Here is a 17343-nt window from a genome sequence, read left to right on the forward strand (position 1 = left end):
AGTGTAGAACCGCCACTGGTGAATGCTGTAAGATGAATTTGGCTGCTGAAAATGCTAGTGCTGATAGCTGAAGATACTGAAATTGATAACCTAAAACGCTGAAGCTGATAGCCACACAGCTAAAATAGAGGCTAAATGCCAGATTAGTCTAAAAAGCATTTATATATAAAATTGCTATTAGATTGTTACGTCATTTTAAGGGGCGGGGCACCTGTCAAATTGACATTGATGGAAATTATATTCCTCATCTCTCTCTCATTTGATTTAATCTTGTTTCAATCACAGAAACCAATAAAGGACAGAGGCTGCAGGATTAATTAAAAGTTTAAGAAACTATCATCTTGATTGTCTTTATTTTTAGTTACTTTAAAGCTAATGATGGTTAAGATGTGTGCTTTACACAGACTTTGTGCATGACCTGATTAGTCGACTGATCGGTAAAAATAATCGATTAGTTGACTATTAAAATCATATAAAACCCTGTTGACCTGAAGACGTCTTGTTTTCTCAACTCTACCTCCAGAATGAACAGATTTTATATACAAAGCAAAACTTTTGATAAAAAGTTTGATCTTTTATGAGTTAAAAGTACATATTATCTTATGCCGCACAACATTGGCTATAAAAAAGTCACATTTTGAAAGATGCTAGATCCTTTTAAATTTTTGCTTTTGTTTGTGCCCAACAATAGACATAATTCATATGTATTATTAAAAAAAGAAGGTCATTCAACCTGACTGACTGTACTCTATTAGACAGATAGGAGTCTATCCATTTTATTGCATGAGGAGAAAAGTTGAATTTAGTTAGTTTGGTCAGCAGTAGTTCATGATTTATCGTGTCAAAAGCATTCTTTAAATCTAGAAATACAGCACCAACTACACCCCCTTTATCCAATGAATGCTTGATGTTTTCTATGAAAAAACAATTGGCTGTCTCCGTTGAGTGCCGAGCTCTGAATCCAAACTGCATGGGATGAAGTGAAAATGGAGTGTTGTTAAGATGCGTTATGATTTGTTGAGCGACAAGTTTCTCAGACACTTTAGACACTATTGGTACAATACTTATTGGTCGGTAATTAGAAAGGAACAGAACATCTCCGTTTTTATGTTTTTATGTTTTGCTTATAACTTTTCCCAATATGTGTATCTTCAACACCAGGAAGCTATAGGCATGCTCAGCAGCCTGGGTGCCAGAAGGGACAGAAGCAGGAGTCCTCCGGAGGTAGCACCTCCATCAAAGGTCTTCATCCAGGCCAAAGGAATCGCTCAACAACTGCAAGAGCCAACTCAACCTCCAAAGACTCTCCCAGCTCACTCCGGTGATGCGTCAGTGCCAAGTATAGTGGTGCAAGAATATAGAGAGGAGACAATGGCGTCTCCTCCAATGCCTTTTAACCCTGAACAAACTGTGACAGCTTCACCACCACAGGAACAGACTCATGGTCGCTCAGAAACCTCTGCAGAAGCTAAGGAAGCAGAACATTCGCTGCAGCGACAAGACCAAAACACACAAAACATAAATGAAGATCTAAGACAGGAGACAAAGAATCAGAATCAAAAACCAGCTGAAGAACAAGTTGACCAACAGCAGGTGGAACAGAGTTCTGAAGGAGCCACTCTGTTTCAGGATCAACAGGAGCAAGAGCTAAAAACTTCAAATCAGAAAGTAACGGCAAAGAAAATGAGCTCAAAGGAGCTTCAGAGTCGAAAGATTCAGGCCATGAAAAACCGACCCTGGCTTCAAAAAGCAGCTTTAGGACAACAGAAAAGTACAAAACAAAATTCTGCGTCGAGCCCAGGAGAAACTCGGAAGCTCCAGGAAGTACCTTCAAGATCAACGAAGCAGACACAGCAGCGAAAAGAAGAGCAGCAAAGGCAAACAAATCCTCCTTCAAAGGTTAAACAGCAAAAGGAAAAACTCCAACAACAAGAAAAGGAGCAACAACAGGACAACCAAAAACTACAGTCAGGTGGAAAACATGCCCAGGCAAATTCTGGCACCAAGACTAAAGTCCAAAACGCAAGCAAGGCTCAGAACAACTCACGAACAAAGACTCCAAAAACATCTCAATCTAGTTCTGCATCACAGCCTCAGTCAGGTGGCCAAGTACGGCCCATCTCCAACTCTTCTAAAGACAACCAGCAAGCAGTAAATGTGCAACTTACTGAGATGAGAGAAAATCAAATACCAGATCTTCCACAGCCGCACGATTCCCTCAAGGTGCAGTCAAAGTCCCAGCCACCAACACAGCTAACCCTCCACCCAGGGACTCAAACATTTGTCCCTGCTGGCTGTGAGCCGTCAGTGCAGCCGCAGGGTCCAGTCCACGCTCCAGCATTTGCTCAGCTTCAGACACGGCCTCAGATACCCTTGTCTCCCCAAGCATCACTCCCGGTCCACATCCAAACCCCAGTTCCATCTCATATTCAGCTTCGCAGTCATCCACAGACGTGGGCTCCTGTCAGGCCCCCTTCCCCAAAACCCCCTACTCAAAACTTCTCTCAGCCAGTGGCTGGTTCTCATGGGAATCTTCAGGCCAGCGTTCAGCATCAGATCCAACCTCAACTGATGAGTCAATCTCAAGTTCAAGTTTGTCCTCCCTCCATGGGTTATCCTCAGGGTCCTTCAGAACTCCAGGGTCAAGCCTACGGAAAGACAACCTTTGCTCATCCAGAGGCCAAACCAAACCAGATCCAGCCACCGGCAAACCTCCAGATCCAAGAACGTCCTACAGACCATCGGCCTCTTCATCCAGTGGCTGGCCCTGTGGCGCAGTGGTCCACTCATGCTAGCACCCCACCTCCACAACAAGGACTTAATCCACAGCAAGTTTGGACTCAAGTTAAAGCCTCGTCCTCAGTGCGTATCCAGGGTCCTCAGGCTGCAGGTCAACATCAGCTTTACCCCCAGATTTCATCACAGCTACAGCAAAATCAACCCATTTCACCACCAAGGCATCCTGTCCCTCAGTCATACTCTCAGCAAAGCACTGCACATCCTCAAACGTTTGCAGCAGTTCAGGCTTCACAGCAATGGCCCCACCAAGACCCTCAGGTCCACCCCTATGAGTATCCCCACATGGGGGCTTTGTATGAGCAACCCCCAATACATCCCCAAATGCTTGGACAGACCTGGACCCAAACACAACCCCAAAACATCCCGCAGGGTACCATCTCACAAATCCCCCCAATGGGACCTTACAATGTCCTTCAGAAAGAGCAAGGTCTTGTTCCCCCACAGACTGGGGTTCAGGGGATGCCACAAGTACGTCAGCAGCCTCCCCAGAACTTTTTACCAGTTCAGCATCAGCTTCAAACTCAGTTTTACCAAACTCAGTCCCAGATGCAAACTCAAATACAAATCCAGCCAATGCCATCAGATCCGCTTCATAGTCCGTTTACTTCAGCAGCCCAACTTCCAGCAAGGATCCAGACACGGCCTGTGCTGCAAGCTAAAAGTCTCCAGGGTCCTTCTCCTGGTCTGCTCCAGCAGCCCACTTCACATTCCCAACTGCCCCAACCTTTCCCGCAGTTGTCAAATCAGCCAAAACCTCAACTAAAAAGTAATGTGTCCCCTCAGCCAGAAGGTCTGGTGCAGTTATCACCATCTACTCCCAAATCACAGGTTCAGTCACCAACAAAAAATCAGGATGAATCTCTGCAGAAGCCTCAAGTCCAGATGCTAGGACAGCACATGACTTTACCTCCAAACAAATCAGAGATGGAATTGCTTCAACAAGTCAGAGTACAGGCTCAGGTGGAGGTTCAGCCATCTACTCAGCCTACACTTGAGTCAGTTAGACAGGTGCCCAAGCAAAGTGCCATGACAAAAACAGAGGCTGAACCCACTCCTCAGCCCCCTGTGGAATCTGGGCCCACGTCCCAACCTGAAGTTCAGACACGATTCACAGCAGACTCACAAACTCAAGCTGAGGCCCAAACAGCGAAGGACCACCAGCCACCACAGAACCTGCAGCAGACTCAAACACCAGCACAGTTGAAGGTCCAATTCCCTACAGATCCAAACATTTCTCAATCAAAACCTCAAAATGAACATCCTGTTCGGCCCAGATCTCAACAACCCCAGGCTAGTCCCCCTCCTAAGGTCCACGTGCAGCCTAAGATCCGGGCCGAATCCCCAGACTTCCAGAAAGCTCCAGCTCTGGCTCAGGCCCCTCCCCAGGCATACACAGAGGCCTACAGCAGAGCCCAGGCGCTGGCCAGGAATGGCTTCGAGGAGGCCAAACGCTGCCTGCAGGCCCACATCATGGACATCATCAATGTCTTCCAAGAAAAAAGCTTGTCTGCCGAGCAAACATCAGTTACACAGGTAAATGGAATCTGTTGTGTCGGTGACATGATGAATATTTATAATCAGATCAAATCCGCTTGGAATATTTCATTATGTGAAATAGAACGAATAATTAAAAATACATAACTAGTGATTTTCAGGAAGTTGTTCCAGTTATTCTGCTACCTGTGCAGCTTAAATATTTTTTTATTCTTGCAGACTGAGAGTAGAAGAGTTCTAGCTGTTGGCAGCTAAACAAAATATTCAAGCTGGACACTTCTTACTTTATGATTTCCTTGTTTCCTAAACGTTCTGGAGAGTTGAATATATCCTGACTCTGCAAAAACTGAATCTACAGAAAGTACAAAGACTCTTGTTTAAAAAAAATGTTTTATTTTCTGACTTGTAAGAAAAATATTCTTATTAATAAAGTTAACAGCAAAATTATCTTGGTGAAGGAAAAATCTTACTGACTAGAAATTTTGTCTTAAATTACGAGTTCTTGGTAAGACCATCTTCATACCCCATTTGCAGATTTCTTTTGCTCATTTAAAGGACATTTTTTACATTTTCAAAGTTGTCCTCATTTCTTATGGCCTGTTTTGCAGTTTTGTATCCCTTTTTTTTAACTTTTATTCCGAATTTTATTTTAACAATTATTTGCCTTAACGTTTTAATTTCCTTTTATCCCTTTTTCCTTTTCCTTCTGACCTTTTTGTTTTTATTATCTTTTATTGTTTGTTTTATTGTATTCTTTATTTGTTCTCTCTATTATTTCATTTATTTACTGCTCTGAAAAGCAATTAGAGTTAATTAGTTTCAGTGTCATCAAAGAGCGGGTTTAGGGGCGGTTTAGGTTCTGATGGTGAACATGTGGATGGTTTATTCAAAAATTACATTTAAACATATTTTTTTTTTTTTTGAAATTGTTCAACCACAATGCATTGTGGTCTATATTTGCTAATCTAATGAGCATTGACATACACTAGATTTTCACAAAGACTTCTGGGAAATTTCTTGTGCGCTTGATTTTTTTAATTAGTGGATCGGGGGAAGGGGGAGCGGGGTCCACAATAAATATCTTATAAGTCAGTCATACTGTGACATTCTATAACACACATATCTTTATACGGGTATGTAAAATTCATTTTATAAATGAATGCCTGTGTAAAATAAAATGGGAGACATGAAACGATGTGGTCACCAAAGTGAACATTGGTTTAGTCAACGGTCTTATTACCAAAATGACAGAAAGATGGACAGAAAAGTTCAAAAGCATCTGGTACCCAATTTAGAAAAAAAAGAAAAGAAAAGAAGAGGAGAAACAAAATAAAAAAAGGGAAACTTCTCATAGCTAGGGACGGGAGAGGACAGACTACTGGTGTTTGTAATAATATGACCACATTTTTCAAATGTGTTCGTATCATTTTACCTACTTTCCCTGAATTATTACTATGAAGATCAGAGAGAGAGATAGAGATATCACTTTGCCACTCCTTCAAAATATCAAAGAATATTATATATGTGTATACATATTCCAAAATTCAATATATATTTGTGATCTGGTCCTTCTGTCGACTTTGAACGACCTTTCACTCCACTATTATTATTCTCAGATAGTTTAGGAGATAATTGATTAACAGCAACACTAGACTGCAGCCTCTCTGCCCAGATGTCTCACTGTCCTGCTTGATGCTTTTCTCTGTCGTCAACCTTTGGGTCAGAATGTCAGTTCAAGTGTCTGCTGGGCTTCTTGTGATCATTTTGTCTTTATTTGTATATTTCAAAATGTAAATTAGGAGACATTGAAGACTCTTGACCCGGAGCTGCTGGAGGAGTTCCTGAGAGCGGCTGAAGGCATGGAGGCGTTCTGCACATCCTCTCAGCTCCGAGACATGGAGCTCTTCACCCAGTCTGTTCACACGCAGTGGGAGGTAATGAGGCACAGGCATTAAAGTGCTGCTAACGTTGTTGTTTGTGCATTACAAAGCAGCATTCTTCATTTGAACGGACACAAACGTGTATGCCTTAATATCCAGTCATCACAGCTGCCTGGTTGTTTCAGGAGCAGTAAAAACAGACTATGCAGGGTTTTTGCAGCCACTAACAAAGAAACATTTGAATGCAGCAGCTCTGCAGCCCAGTCAAAACATTGGAAACTTGTCTAAATTGGCCAAAAACAGTCAGCATATGACTTATTATTATCCGTAGCCATTTTGCACTATTTTCACTTTATTATAATCGTACTTGTTTATTTTGTATTTAACCTCTATTTTAAAGTTTGTATATTATCTATTTTTAAATATTTTTGTTATTATTATTATAATTATTGCAGTTTCCACTGTGGGATGAGAGGAAAGGAATTTTCAACTGTGCTGTTCATCTTGTGTATTCAGCATATTTGACTATAAAACTGACTTGACTTGACTTGATTTGCTAAAATGTTATCTAAACTACAAATTAGCCCCCCAGAAAACTGGAAACATGTCTAAATTAGCCAAGAACAGCTAGCATGATGCTAAAATGATAGCTAAACTACACATTAGCCAAAAAAATTGAAACATTTCTAAATTAGCACAAAAAAAACAGTTAGCATGATACTAACATTTTAGCTTGACTCCAAATTTGCCTAAAGACACTGGAAAAAAAATCTAAAAGCTAAATGCCAAAATGCCTGATCTAAAAACCCAGAGGTTGCTGAACATTTAAAAGTTTGAATGGTGTCTGCTGCTGAGAGTATATGTGGAAGTTAACAAGTTTCAAAGTGCACAAAGTTTTTTTCATTTTCATTTCCCATGGAGCATATTTTGCTCAATATTTCAAAAACTATAAAGTTTATGAATACCAAAAGTACAAACAGTATTGTCCTGAACCAGTTGACATTTTGATACCAAGATTACCGAAATCACTGAAAGTGTGATTGAGGTTTTACGTGTGGAAAAATGTACGGAAAGTAGCAGGAGAATCACTATAGTGTGAATGCTTTACAGCAAAATATAGCAAACATGTTGAATTATCTTTTCACCTTAGAAAACTTGAGAAATAAAGATGCCAGAGCCTAAAAGTTGTGTCAATGTCCACCAGGCTTGCTTCTCGGCAGACTTTGTGGGAGCAGGAAAGGACCTGGGAGCCCTGAAGAAGCTGTGTGACACCCTGAGCCCGGAGGACGCTCACCGGCTCGCTCAAAGCCAGCTGGTGGAGTGTGAGAAGAGGCTGGCTGCCATCCAGCATCAGTTCAGTGGAGACCACGACCAGCTGGACTCAAAGTGAGACGCTGCAAAGGAAAACCTGAGGAGTGTGACGCTGAACTGTAGGCCGGAAGCACAAACTTGAATTTTGTCTTGTAGGATTCCTCAGCCGTTCAGCGAAGATTTAAACTCACAGAAGGAGCCCAAGAAACCCAGTGAGAAACATCAGGTTCCAGCTGAGGTGAGAGTCCAGAGGGTTTCAGGAGAATCCATCTGCACTCATCCACAATGAATCTCTGATTCTCTTAAGGCGACGGAGGTGTCTGCTGACGAGACAGAAGGGCCGGAGAAGAAGACCTCTGCAGAATCAACCAAAAAGGAAGCTTTTGAAAGGTAAAATGAATCTGAGCTGATGAGTACATAAACACAGAGATTTAATGTGTGGTATTTGTGTTGTTTTATCCATTTAATCTTCAGATATGAAAACTGTAAAAAGACCCTTCAAGCCCAACTGGGTAAAAATGAACAGAGTTTGCAGGAACTTCCTCCTGACTCGGTTTCCCTGAAGGGCCTGCACACTCGCCTCCAAGAAATCCAGGTACAGATCCAAGACTCAGCATGATGGAGTTTCCCCACTATGGAGAACTCATGTGTCAAAGTCAAGGCCCGGGGGCCGGATCCGGCCCTCGGGGTAATTCTATCCGGCCCTCCAGATCATTTTATTTTATCATTATTAATGGTCCGATGTTATCTTGTGCTCATCTCTAACTTGTATAATTTTGACTAAATATATTTTTATGGAGAGTAAAATATTGAAAGTTATTTAAGGTTTGAATTGATTTATTCTGGAATAATATTTCTGCCTTTCATTCATTCATTCATCTTCTTGGCCGCTTTTCCCCTTTCGGGGTCGCGGGGGTGCCGGAGCCTAACCCGGCAACTGAAGGATAAACATTTATTAAACACTAAAACTACATCTTTAAAACTTGCAAACTGTAACTTTTTAACATAATTATGAACTAGATATATAGCATTACCTGTGATAATACTAGTGTGAATGCTGTTAACTAAAATTGGTCTCTGAAGATGATAGTGCTGATAGTTGAAAATGCTGAAATCTTAAATGACAAAATAGTCCATAAAACTAGCAGAATGGCAATCTTTAAAACTTTAAAACTAACTTTTTAAAATAATTATGAATAATAAAAATGCAGGAATATAATTCTAGAATAAATCAACTTAAACCTTAAATAACTTTCAATATTTTACTCTCCATAAAAATATATTTTGTCAAAATTATACAAGTTAGAAATGAGAGCAAGATAACATCGGTCATTAATAACAATAAAATAAATGATCTGGAGGGCCGGATCCGGCCCCTGGGCCTTGACTTTGACACATGGTTTAAATTGTCCAGACTAGTATTTGAACAGTTTAGTTTCTTTAGTTTTGTCACTGAAATGCTGAGAATTTGAACACTGGAGCTGCTGAGACGGTAAAACTTTGAAGATTTTAAGTATTGCCTGTTCTGATCCTGAGTTAAAGGTTGGATTGAGGATTGAAGAGCTTTTTTTTTTTTTAACATGAAGCAGTTTGAGAACGTTTTGCTTCTAATTTAAGAAGATCCCTCCTAATGTTTTTTTTCCTTAAAGATAAGATTTGCTCCAGAAGTTCCTCTAATCTTTTTACTCTTTCAGTGAGGATGACCTTGAGTTTCCACACCTTAGTTCTGCAGCATTTTGATTACCGGTAGTTTTTGTTTAAACAGAGACTTGCTCATACAGCAAAAATCCTCCTTTAGATCTGATTTCTTATGATTTGTTTGTAGTTCATGAGGCAGGAGACGGAGTCCCTGTGGTCCGAGTATATAAACCAGTGCTGTCAGCTGGGCGAGGACGTGCTGCTGGAGCCGGAGCGGACCGGGCTGCAGGATCAGTGGCGCAGCCAGCAGACGCACCTTCAGAGGCGGGGCAGCTCTCTGGGCACGGCGCTCCGACAGATCGACTCCACGGAGAACCACATGGTGGACTTCAGCGAGCGCCTGGACCGTTACCTGAGACAGCCCAAAGACGTCAGCGGCTTCAGCCTGGCCAAGTCCAACATCCTCAGAGACATCAAGGTCTCCACAGATTCCTGTCTGCCACAGAATAGTGAACCGAATATTAAAGTAGCTTACACACAGGCGTCCCAAACAAAACCCATGGAGAGGAAACAGTATCGTCCCATTTGTGTGTGCGTAATTCTTGATTTGTAACTCATGCCAAACATTTTGTCCAGAAGTACAAAAATTATATATAAAAAAAAAAATACAAACTACAAATGAACAAATTAAAATAACAGCTTAAAACAAATAATACGCACAAATCGTTAAAAACTACTCACAAATCACTTGTTAACCGCACACAAAACCACATTTACGCACAAATCTGATGTGAGACTCTTCTCATGTCTTCAAGGTTTGTCTGTAAGTGATGCGTTTAAATGCTGCTGGAATGCTGGGTCATCAGAGCTTTCTTTTCAGCTACTTTGAGCTTAGATTGGGAATAATATCTGATAAAACTTAACATTTTCCTACATGGGATTTGAGCATAATTCTTAAAGATCTGTGCGTATATTTATAATCTGTTATAATATTAAGTTGTGCATGTGTAAGTAGCATTTTGGAATTTTAAAAATTTCACTATTGTTGTACTTATCCAAAAAATATATTGTATAAGTTACAAATCAAGAATTATGCACACAAATCCTCAGTTTTGCACAAATCCAAAGATACACACAAATCCAGAGTCACCTATATATCCAGAGTTACGCATGCACAAATTCTGCGTTATACACAAATCCCAAAGTATGCACTCACAAATCCAGAGTTATACACAAATTATGAATTACGCACGCAAATGCAGATGTTTGCATTCAAGATTGTGCATAATTTTTTTTATAGAACTCTGTTTCCTCATTCCCTCACTTGGATTGTTATCCATGTCTCATGCAGGAACTGGATGATAACATTCAAAGTGAGCTGGACCAGCTGTCCCGGCTGAATCCTGAGTCCTGTGATCTGGATCCTCGGGAATGCTTCCCCCTGATCCGTGAAGTGGAGACTCACAAAGCCAGCCTGGACCAGCTCCGGCAGCAGGTCCGGAAGAGCGAGGCGGCCGCCCGCGCCCTGGACCACTTCCTCATGTCGCTGCGCACGCTGGATGAAGACATCTCGGGGGTCCAGGGAGCCCCCTGCAGCGACGGTGCACTCCTGCAGGAATGCCGCTCCAAGTTGGCTCTGATCAGACAGAGCATCGACAGTCTGAAAGAGAAGGCACCTCAGCTGGACCTGCTCCTGCAGGGAGCCAGACTGACCGTCACCAGGGACGGAGCCCCCGCCTCCTGCCTGGACATGGTCAGCACGCTGCTCAGGCGGCAGGAGGAGGCCGACGCCGGGCTGGCCGGACAGCAGAGAAGCCTGCAGAAGGAGAGTCAGAGCAAATCTCTGGGGCTGAGGAAGAGGAAGATGATGGGGGAGCTGCAGAAGCTGGAGGAAACAGTGGACAAGCAAGACCTGAAGGAGCCCACCATCCCTGCTGTGCAGCACATGTATGTGCAGCAGTTACACTTTCTGAAATGTTTTAAATTCAATTTTTATTTATTCTTTTAAGCCTTTAACACCTGAGACGTCCTCAGTGATGCTTAAACACAAAATCTTATTATATTAAAACTGTTCAACCGTTAACACCATAATTCTGTATTAAAAATTAGGGCTGCCACAATTAGTTGACTAACAGACGACTAATCGACTATTAAAATAGTCAATGACTAATTTAATAGTCGATTAGTCGTTAATTGAAATTACATGGAGTCTGAGTGTAGTAACGTTGAAAGTTATAATGACATTCTGTTAGCTTTATGGACTATTTTGGGATTTATTAAGGTTTTTTTATTGCTATTTTTGAGTTTAGCTAATATTTCAGCTGCATGCTAGCTGTTTTGGCTAACTTGGGCTTTTTTTGTTGTTGTTTTTTAGGCCAATTTGGCCTTTAACTAATATTTTAGCTGGCCATCAGCTTAAGCGTCTTCAGCTGTGAACTTCAGCGATTTCAGCTATCAGCTTCAGCGTTGTAAGATGTGGTTAGGATGTGTTCTTTACATCCAGCATACATCACAGCATGACCTGATTAGTCGGCAAATCTGAAAAGTTAATCAGTGATTAGTCGACTATTAACATAATTTTTTGCGGCTGCACTATTAACAATTAAAAATGACAGTATATCAAAGAACATACATAAACAGTGGAGCTCTGGTGTTAACGAGTTAATAACAATTAATGAGTCACCTTCACAAAACCTCCAATTCCCTCTTTAGTCCAGCTTCCAATTCTTCCCTTTGTGTTTAGGCTTCGTGCTCTCCTGGACTTGGAGGGTCAGCTGCAGACTCTGCAGGCTGACCTCCAGGTCCTCCGAGAGCAGCAGGACAGACCAGGAGGAGAGGAGAACCTCCTGCAGGAGCTTGAGACTCAGTGGAACAACACCCAGAGATCTTTCTTTCAGAGGTGAGGAGAAGAAGGTTCAGCTCAAAATAAAAAAAAAACAATGACCCAGTCGGAGCAATATAGGATAATGCTACAGTTTAGATGTGTCACAGATGAATCCCTCAGGCTCACATGAACTACCAGCTGTCTATCCTCTGAGCTCAAACAGGAAGTTATTTCTCAAGGGAAAAAAGCTGAAACTCCAATTCTAGTTTAAGAAATTAATCCAGGAGTTCTGACGGAAAAGGGATCAGTTCAGAACACGTTGATCCCAGTGGCGCCTCCAGAAATTTTTCATGGGGGTGGCCGCTGAGGGGCCACTTTAAAATGTGCTATTAACTCATAAAAGATCAAACTTTTTACCAAAGTTTTGCTTTCCATATCAAATCTGTTCATTCTGGAGGTAGAGTTGATCAAACGACGTCTTCAGGTCAACAGGATGTAAAAACCTACATAGTTTATCATCTATGTGAACCTCAGACATCAATTTATACATTTAACTAATTTAAATTAAATAAATGCTAATGAAGTAATCCTTACTTTAGAAATTGCTATTTTATTTTCTTACATTTATTTATTTTCTTCCTTTTTCTCCTCTTTGTCCTCATCAGTCTTACACTGCTGGGTTTGGTTATTTTAGTTTGGGGTTGGATCTTGGTAGTCTTAGTTTTCAGGCTTTGTTTATTTGTTTTCTTTAGGTAGTTTTGGTTAGACAGCCATTATCAGGAGCTGCTGACTCAGACGGTTGGCATGTCTGGGTCAGCAGTCTCTCTGACTTATTTTTACCATGGAGAGATAAAAGAGACACATGTGGATCTGGAGCTGCAGGTCGCAGACCTCTGATATAGCCCAACATCACAAAACTATTGCCTCATCGGGCTTCATGCTGGTATTTGTACAGTGGGAGACATTTCCTCTGTGGGGTTTTGGTCTCTGCAGGAAGAAGGTGTGCAACAGTTTGTTGGAGCTCCTGAAGAAGTTCCAGATGAGTCGCAGTCAGCTGAGCAACACCCTCCAGAGAGCAGAGCAGACCGTCAGCGAGCAGGCGTCCTACATGGGCAAAGACAACCTGCAGAGGTGCATGAGCAGGGTGAGTCCAGACCATGTTCAGTATTCCACATGCTTCATGTTCACTGGATCACATGCTCTTTAACACCCTCTGTCCAGGTGTGTGACATGAAGGAGGAGCTGGGGGGTCTCAGCCAGCAGATCGAGGAGCTGAGAGGTGTCTGCAGACAGCTGCAGTCTGAGCTGAAGAAGTTCCCTGCCTGCAGCGAGCCCTGCTTTGAGGCGGAGGCTGACGCACTGATGGACAGCTGGCTGGATGTACGCACAGTTGCAGCAGACACATTAATGAGGGGAGAGCTGGTACTCTCCAGCATACGATATGCATCACGCTGTGAGCAGAAAAGACTGACTTTTGCTCCTGTTAGAAACAGAAAGGGACATAAACACTGATTCATCTGGATCACCAAAACTATGAAATGATCAGAGTCATCAAATCAGATCAGAAAAATGCTCTGTTTGTTTTTATGACTTGTTCTAAAGATCTATCTTACCTTATGAGCTTTTCCTACCTGTAACACAAAATGACTGGTACAACTTCTCCTATCTTCTCAGATAATTCTATCTACCTAAACGAACATACGGCTTTGATGTTTGGTCGTAAACACAGCAGGGTAGGAAAGATTCATGGAAAATAGGACAGTTCATGGTTCATGGTTCACAGGTTCAAATGCATTTAGACATACAAAGTATGTTGTGTACCAGGTGGTGTCGTATACAAAAACCCAGCTGATACTAACCACAAGATGGAACAAAATGTAACCTAATGTCTCAAAAACTGCAAAAACAGCAGAACCCAGCAAAATGGAACATAACATCATAAGAAACTGTAAAAAACAGCGTTTATTAACCTCAAGATTTAACAAAGTTTGACCTAAAGTTGTAATAACTGTAAAAAAACAGCATATACTAATTTCAAAATTAAACAAACAGTGACTTATAGTCACAAAAATGGCAAAAAACAGCATTAAATGACTACAAGATGGAACAAAATGCAACCTACAGCCACAAAAATGGCAAGAAGCATCATATACTAACCTCAAGATTGATCTAAATCTAACATAAAATCATAAAATGACAAAAAACCAAGCAAATACTAACCATTAAATTGAGCAAAATGTAAAATTAGTCAGAAAAAATGACAAAAAACATTACATTTCAACCACAAAATGGAACGAAATGTAACCTAGTCATAAGAAACAGTAAAAACAGCATTTACTAACCTCAAGATTTAACAAAGTTTGACCCAAAGTCATAAAATGGCAAAAAACGATGCATACTAACTTCAAAGTTACACAAACAGTGACCTATAGTCACAAAAATGGCAAAAAAGCATTTACTGATACAAGATGAACAAAATTAGAACCTACAGTGCAAAAATGACAGAAAAAAACATTTACTAACTTCAAGATTTATCTAAATCTAACATACAATCAGAAAATGACAAAAAACCAAGCAAATACTAACCACTACATTGAACAAGATGTAGTCATAAAAAATGACAAAAAACATTACATTTGTACCCCAAGATGGAACGAAATGTAACCTAGTCAAAGAAAACTGTAAAAATAGCATTTACTAACCATAAGATTTAACAGTTTGACCTAAAGTCGTAATAACTGCAAAAAAAAAACGACATATACTAACTTTAAAGTTAAACAACAGTGACTTATAGTCACAAAAATGGCAAAAAAGCATTTACTGATACAAGATGAAACAAAATGCAACCAACAGTGCAAAAATGACAAAAAAATAACATATACTAACCCCTGGATTGATCTAAATCTAACATAAAATCACAGAATGACAAAAAAAACCCAGCAGATACTTACCACCAGATTAAACAAAATGTAACCTTAAGTCAAAAAAATTACTAAAGAAATTACATTTCAACCACAAGATGGAACAAAATGTAACCTAATGTCTCAAAAACTACAAGAAAACCAACACATACTACCTCAAGATTGATCCAAATGTAACATAAAGTCACAAAATAACAAAACCCCAGCAGATACTAACCACTAAATTTAACAAATTGTTACCTAAAGTCATAAAAACAGCAGGAAACATCATGTTTTGCTTGCCCTGCAGCTCACAGAGAAGGTCGATGCCTTCATGGATAACCTTCAGGTGGGACTGGAGCTGTGGGAGAAGCAGCTGATGCTGGGTGGAGAGGTGGACCGCTGGGCGGGAGCCAAGCTGGCCCTGTTTGCAGAGACCCATCCCTTCCACCAAGAACAGCAGGTTCTGGACATGAGGGTGAGGGGAACCACAGCACTGGCCGCTGTAACAAAACATGGAAAGGCGTGAAACCGTCACATTCATGCTTGTCGTTGGTAGGATGAGATCCGTGCCAATGAGGAGAACATCACATATTTTCACAAGAAATCCTTGGAAATCCAGGAGATGCTGCAGAGTCAGGAAGCTCCTCTGGAACTGCAGGTAAACTGACAAATGTGACTTAATTATTTAAAGTGAAAGCTGACATGCTGCTGTTCCTCAAGGTGATGGAGACCCAGCTGAGGAAGAGGATGGAGCAGGTGAAGGAGCTGTTCACTGACTGCACAGATGTCTTTGAAGAGCTCACAGCTGTGAGGAAGCATCTCACTGAGAAGGTCAAGGAGTGCCAGGCGGCTGTGGACAACATCCAGAACTGCCTCAGGAGGCTTGACTCCTCAGACCCAGCGGCGGAGGCTCAGATGCAGGTACACCCCCTGTCTAACCTGCATCTCCATGCTACAGACCTCACGCCTGCTCCTGTTTGTTCCCCCACCAGGCTCAGTGTGACACCCTGGAGAGTCAGGAGGAGCGCGTGGAGGACCTGCTCAGGGAGATGGGCATGGTCTCCAGCGTGGCCAGTCCTCTGGTGCTGGAGGAGCTGACTGCAGACTGCAGCACCCTGAAGGAGAACATCGCCCACACCAAAGCTATGATCCAGCTGAGGAGGGAGGAGAGGGAGCAGGGAACGCTCAAGGTCATCAGGGGTCAGTGGCTTCCCCTTCTTCTGTCTTTTTGAAAGTCTTCTCAGAGCTGCGACAGACGTTATGGTGTTAGCCAATATCATTAAGGAAAGAGCTCCTAGAGCACATGTGTCAAAGTCAAGGGTAATTCTATCCAGCCGTTCAGTGCGGTGCTGCAACTCATGAAACCTCATTCACTGCTCTCCTGCGTCCCTCTGATGTTTGCAGAGAAGCAGCAGTCCTTCGAGGAATGCTTCCAGGATCTCCAGCTGTCCGTCAACGAGTGCTTCGAGAACCCCGAGAGCCGGAGCGATGTGGAAACAAACGTGCACAGACTCTCTGTAAGACCAGACAGCAGCTGGAGCCTTCACCTGCTGCAGCAGTCCTAACACTTCCATCACGTCTGTCAGGGTTTCTTGAAGTCCAAAGATGCAGAGAGACATCTGGAGCAGCTGGAGGATCAGCTCCAAAGATGCAGCGGGCAGGAGCTGAGCGAGCTCTCCCAGTGGCTGAAGGAGCAGCAGGAGGAGGTGTCCACCTTCACCAGCCACTGCCTCAGCAGGCAGAGGCAGATGGAGGCTCTGCTCTCCGACCTGGAGCGGTAATAGTCATGCGTCATGGACGGTAACAGACTGAAGGTGTGATGATGGGACTGAGTGGAGTCTGTTTTGTGTGCAGCCTGCAGCAGCAGCATGACGACTTCTGCGAGTGGATCCAGGGCATGGAGCAGCAGTCCGTGGGGTCAGAGGACGCCAGGAGCCTCCTCAGCGATCTGCATGCTGGCAGGTGATCTCCCAAAGCTGAAAGTCTCAAATCAAAGACTAAACACTATCGTATACTTAGCATCAGTGGACTGACACCCTGATATTTAGATGTTTGCATATTAAAAAAGTCTTATGAGGATCCTCAGTGAACATTTGGGTTGTAACGATTCATTTTAACAATTCTTTTCATGTCATAATTTGTGGCTGTCGATATGATTCATAATTGATGTTGGTTCATTTTGAACAATCTGATTTGATCCGAGTCACCGACCTAAAATGGATCAGGACATCTTTTACAAAACTTTCACCTGGTACTGAACAGTGCAGGTGAAGTTTTCCAGATTCCTAGTATTTCTTCAAGATGAATGTCAAATCTGTTTACATTTTAGTTTAATAAATTAGTTTTTCCACATCAGGATAATCTAAAGACAACATTATTAGAACATTCTATCACACTGTACGGTCACATGACTTTGATCAATTCAAAGTGTTTCCACACATTGGACTGAAATGATGGTTGATCAATTTTTGCTGCATCCAGTGGCGGTTCTACA

The 17343-nt window shown here is 42.0% G+C and overlaps 1 protein-coding gene across 2 annotated transcripts in view; it reads left to right on the forward strand.

The window, feature by feature from the left end:
• Window positions 1–17343, forward strand: part of syne2b (spectrin repeat containing, nuclear envelope 2b) — a 183159-nt gene that overhangs the window by 45222 nt on the left and 120594 nt on the right. For both annotated transcript variants that reach the window (XM_024267764.2, XM_024266355.2), the window contains 18 exons: window positions 1162–4332; window positions 6093–6227; window positions 7378–7559; window positions 7641–7722; window positions 7792–7874; window positions 7959–8079; window positions 9310–9600; window positions 10474–11069; window positions 11866–12021; window positions 12940–13090; window positions 13168–13326; window positions 15157–15324; window positions 15406–15507; window positions 15570–15770; window positions 15842–16049; window positions 16254–16366; window positions 16436–16626; window positions 16704–16811. In XM_024267764.2, the coding sequence (XP_024123532.2) occupies window positions 1162–4332; window positions 6093–6227; window positions 7378–7559; window positions 7641–7722; window positions 7792–7874; window positions 7959–8079; window positions 9310–9600; window positions 10474–11069; window positions 11866–12021; window positions 12940–13090; window positions 13168–13326; window positions 15157–15324; window positions 15406–15507; window positions 15570–15770; window positions 15842–16049; window positions 16254–16366; window positions 16436–16626; window positions 16704–16811 (6218 nt within the window). The remainder of the gene's footprint in view (window positions 1–1161; window positions 4333–6092; window positions 6228–7377; window positions 7560–7640; window positions 7723–7791; window positions 7875–7958; window positions 8080–9309; window positions 9601–10473; window positions 11070–11865; window positions 12022–12939; window positions 13091–13167; window positions 13327–15156; window positions 15325–15405; window positions 15508–15569; window positions 15771–15841; window positions 16050–16253; window positions 16367–16435; window positions 16627–16703; window positions 16812–17343) is intronic.

This window comes from Oryzias melastigma, linkage group LG22 (genome assembly GCF_002922805.2).
Source record: "Oryzias melastigma strain HK-1 linkage group LG22, ASM292280v2, whole genome shotgun sequence".
Lineage (NCBI taxonomy): Eukaryota > Metazoa > Chordata > Actinopteri > Beloniformes > Adrianichthyidae > Oryzias > Oryzias melastigma.